The sequence below is a fragment of the Cornus florida genome, unplaced genomic scaffold (assembly GCF_030987335.1).
Source record: "Cornus florida cultivar Cherokee Brave unplaced genomic scaffold, ASM3098733v1 CherokeeBrave_3.0.0_Hap2_Chr01, whole genome shotgun sequence".
NCBI classification, from domain to species: Eukaryota; Viridiplantae; Streptophyta; class Magnoliopsida; order Cornales; family Cornaceae; genus Cornus; species Cornus florida.
This window is the reverse complement of record NW_026775571.1, coordinates 76,604,102-76,608,352: the sequence shown is the minus strand read 5'-3', so window position 1 is coordinate 76,608,352 and position 4,251 is coordinate 76,604,102. Positions and strand designations below refer to the sequence as shown.

The 4,251-nt window shown below is 37.7% G+C and overlaps 1 protein-coding gene across 1 annotated transcript; it reads left to right on the top strand.

Annotated features, from left to right (window-relative positions):
• Nucleotides 1–323: 323 nt before the first annotated feature.
• On the top strand, nucleotides 324–3,952 carry LOC132301747 (wall-associated receptor kinase-like 1). Its single transcript, XM_059798976.1, has 3 exons — nucleotides 324–1,562; nucleotides 1,793–1,975; nucleotides 2,593–3,952. The coding sequence occupies exons 1-3, from the start codon at nucleotides 611–613 to the stop codon at nucleotides 3,789–3,791; spliced, it is 2,334 nt and encodes a 777-aa protein (XP_059654959.1). The 5' UTR covers nucleotides 324–610; the 3' UTR covers nucleotides 3,792–3,952.
• The last annotated feature ends 299 nt before the right edge of the window (nucleotides 3,953–4,251 follow it).

Here is a 4,251-nt window from a genome sequence, read left to right as displayed (position 1 = left end):
GTTTGCTTAATATATATTTAATATTATTGAATACTATAAAACAAAGTATAATTACAAAATTGGAATTTATCACGGTAAACTTGTCGGGACAAGTGATCTTTACTCATTCCCGCCTCATAACCATGCTGGTTTTCAATCCTAACTCCCATTCTCGTCCCATAATAGTTCCAACGAGGCGGGGTGTGAAGGATACCCGACCGGACAGAATATTTTGCCATACCTACTTGTGCCTATAGCCCTATGGAGGCTAGCTTGAAACCCTTTTTTTTATTTATAAAATACTTCATATATATGCACATATTAGATAATTGCCTCAATGAACAATCCAACACAAATACAAAATGATGGTAGGCTCCAACTTTGGAATAATGGTTTAATGACTCCACCATTGAGTAATATTGAGTCAATGACTAATAGATAGTAGTCTTCGTCTTATTCCTTTTTCATTCTTCCAAAAGCACACCCACAGAGAATGATTATTTAATTGGTGATTGCCTCAAATGATCAATCCAACCTACTTAAATGACTCTGCCATTGACTAATTACTAACAGATAGTAGTCTTGTTCTTCTTTCTTTCCCTCAAATCTTCCAAAAACAGAGAGAGAGAGAATGGTTATTCAATTGGTGCTGCAAATCGAACTATTGTTATGGCTAACACAAGCATCATCAGCATTAGCAGCAACACTAGCAATGGCAAAACCTGGTTGTCAAGACAGATGTGGAAATGTCATCATTCCTTTCCCATTTGGTATTGGAGCCAATTGTTCTGGTCATTGGTCGTTTGAGATAAGCTGCAACAAATCTTTCAACACCTTCAAACCTTTCATCACTAGCATCCGCCTTGAGGTGCTTGAAATCTCATTGACAGAAGGCACTGTTCGTGTCAACAACCCGTTGATCACTTCTAATTGTAACAACAGGGTTAATAATCAAGCTGTGGACTTGATTGGTACTCCTTTTTCTTTCTCAGACACCAACAACCGATTCACGGCCATTGGTTGTGACAACCTCGCCTTAATCGACTGGGGAGGAATGGTCATAGGGTGCGTGTCCAACTGCAATTTTACTTCAAGAGATAAAAGCTGCTATGGCATCAACTGCTGCCAAACCACAATCCCTCCATCACTCAAGTATATCAATGCATCATTTAGAAGCATAGATTCAAACAATGATAAAAATGAGTGCAAATATGCCTTTATGGTGGAGCAAGATTGGTTCACTAACCTGACCGACCCCTATGCCGTGCAGAAAATGGAGGTGGTCCCTGCCGTGCTGACTTGGCGTACATATGGGAGTTGCCAATCATTCTCATTAGGATCAATCACATACGGAGCACTGATTCCTACTAATCCACAGAATGGTAAAGTGATTCCTCCAGAGAATGGTAAAAAAGGTTGCAAAAACTATATAAAATGCCGCGTTGGCGCAGTGGTGTCTAATAGCTCATCATTATGCGGTACTAATGCTTCCTGCAGTTCATATTCCAATCAAAGCTCAAGTTATCTATGCCAATGTGACCGTGGCTATGAAGGAAACCCATATCTGCGTGATGGATGCCAAGGTAAAGTTCTGCACAGAGAATTTTCAGTTTAGTTATGCAATACTAAAACATATCTTCATCACTTGATTGCCAAAAACAGCAAACACCTAGCCACGAGTCTGTACTAACTTTTAACATTGCCACCGTTCTGTGTATGGCACAATTAAGATATCCCTCGAGTACTCTGTAGTAGTTCTGTGCAGGCGTGTGAAACATGTTAACAACTTATTTTGTTTGATTTTGCATATTAGATATTGATGAATGTGCGAGAGGTACCAATCGCTGTCATATGAACTGTTCGAATACGCCAGGAAGTTACAAGTGCTATTGTCCACCTGGGTACATATCCGTTGGATTTAAAGGATCTTATTGCTACAAACTCAAGGACATTGAAGGCAAGTTAGGCAACAGAAGAAATGGGATCATTATTATAGGTACGTGCTCCCCACTCCCCGCGCAAAACACACACGCTGAGATAACAAGCACAAATTTGAAGGTACTAATTTTTACTTGACCAGAGTCCAGACAAATTGATCGATTCGGTTTGAGTCCATATAAAAAAAGAACTAAATTTTGAGCCAAACTGAAGAAGAAGAAAGAAAAACACTAGATTTTTTAAACTGTCAACATCATTTTTAAGACAAATAGGATTCAAGCTTGCAAATATTGGATCTCTTCTGACAGTACAATTATTATAGGAAACATGGTAGCAATTAATGTAGCTCCAAAAAGTAACTATGTAGTCTATGATCAAATTTGTGGACTTAATAGTTTAAACCTCAAGTATAATTTAATATGGTTCCTAATTACTGTTGACGGTTTTTAATTGGGTAGTTCTGCACTCACATTAAAACTATGTAGCAAGGATATAGTCCCATTGCAACACTCTAACCATACAACTGGCTGATTTTTCCAACATTAGAATACTTGACTTCTCTTTCTTATGGGATATGAATAAGCCTAGGAAATATCAGTGCATACAAGTATTTTATGCACTCAAGCATAAATATTTTAGGCTGAAAAGGTGATTCTTTCCTATTGAGTTCTGCAGGTACTAGCACAGGTCTCGGCATACTATTTTTACTTATTGGTACATGGTGGATGATTACACTAGTGAAAAGGAGGAGGAAAATTAAGGTCAAGGAAAAATTCTTTAAACGAAATGGGGGTTTGTTACTAAAACAACAACTGTCCTCAGGTGAAGGTAATGTTGAGAAAACCAAACTCTTTACTTCAAAGGAGTTGGAAAAAGCCACTGATCAGTTCAACGAGAATCGAATACTAGGTCAAGGAGGCCAAGGTACTGTTTACAAAGGCATGTTGACAGATGGTAGAATTGTAGCAGTTAAGAAGTCCAAAATAGTGGATGAAGGCCAACTTGAGCAATTTATTAATGAAGTGGTCATTTTATCACAAATTATCCATAGAAATGTAGTCAAGCTACATGGATGTTGTTTGGAGACAGAAGTTCCTCTGCTTGTTTATGAATTTATCCCTAATGGAACCCTTTTTCAGTATATCCATGACCAAAATGAAGAGTTCCCTCTTTCCTGGGACATGCGTGTTCGGATTGCTGTAGAAGTTGCAGGAGCTCTTTCCTATCTACACTCAGCAGCTACCATACCCATTTATCATCGAGACATCAAGTCCACAAACATATTGTTGGATGATAAATACAGAGCAAAAGTGTCCGACTTTGGAACTTCAAGATCAATTGCAGTTGATCAAACTCATTTGACCACAAAAGTACTGGGCACCTTTGGATACTTGGATCCTCAATATTTCCAATCAAGTCAGTTTACAGAGAAAAGTGATGTTTATAGCTTTGGAGTAGTTCTTGTTGAGCTCATAACAGGACAAAAACCGATCTCGTCAACCATATCTGAAAAATGTCGAAGTTTAGCAACATATTTCATATCGACAATGGAGGAGAATCGTCTGTTTGATATTCTTGATGCTCGAGTTGTAAAAGATGATGGGAAAGAAGAGATCATGCAAGTCGCTAACCTTGCAAAAAGATGCTTGAACTTGGATGGAAAAAATAGGCCTACAATGAAAGAAGTTGCAATGGAGTTGGAAATGATTACAATGTCACATGGAGCATCTACTATTCAACAAAACTATGAAGAGGTTGAATTTCCGGTAGCTGAACTCACTGGGCCTTGGGATGCTGCTTCAACTTCAACAGGATTTTATCTTGATAGTTGTGTATCTTCATCATCAGATGTCCAATATCTGTTGTCCAAGTAAACATGATGGTTAAGGTTCTCTTTTTCCATATATTACATGTTCTTGTTTGAAAAATAGTGTATAATCACTCAAAGATTATCCTACTTCTGGTGTTTAAGAAATCATGATCAGGGAGAAAATTTTATCGTCCTCAATAATATTTTCCATCTTATGTAAGCTAATCATGAAGAGAAATACTCTGGACATCAGTTTCTTTGAAGTGTTTATGGATATTGTTTTGTGTGAAAGCTTAAATTCTATCCAATGCCTTTGTATTGGTTTAATACAATACATATCTTCCGTTGTTTTATAGTGCTCCTGTTGAGTTATTCCCAGTGCAAATAAGAATTGATGCACTTTCTTATTCATGATCCCTGTATAGATCCATATGGTCGACACAATACTGATGCACCAAATTCTACTACTTTAGTATTAACAACCCAAAGGAAATGATCCTAAGAACTCAACAGGATCTTCTCCC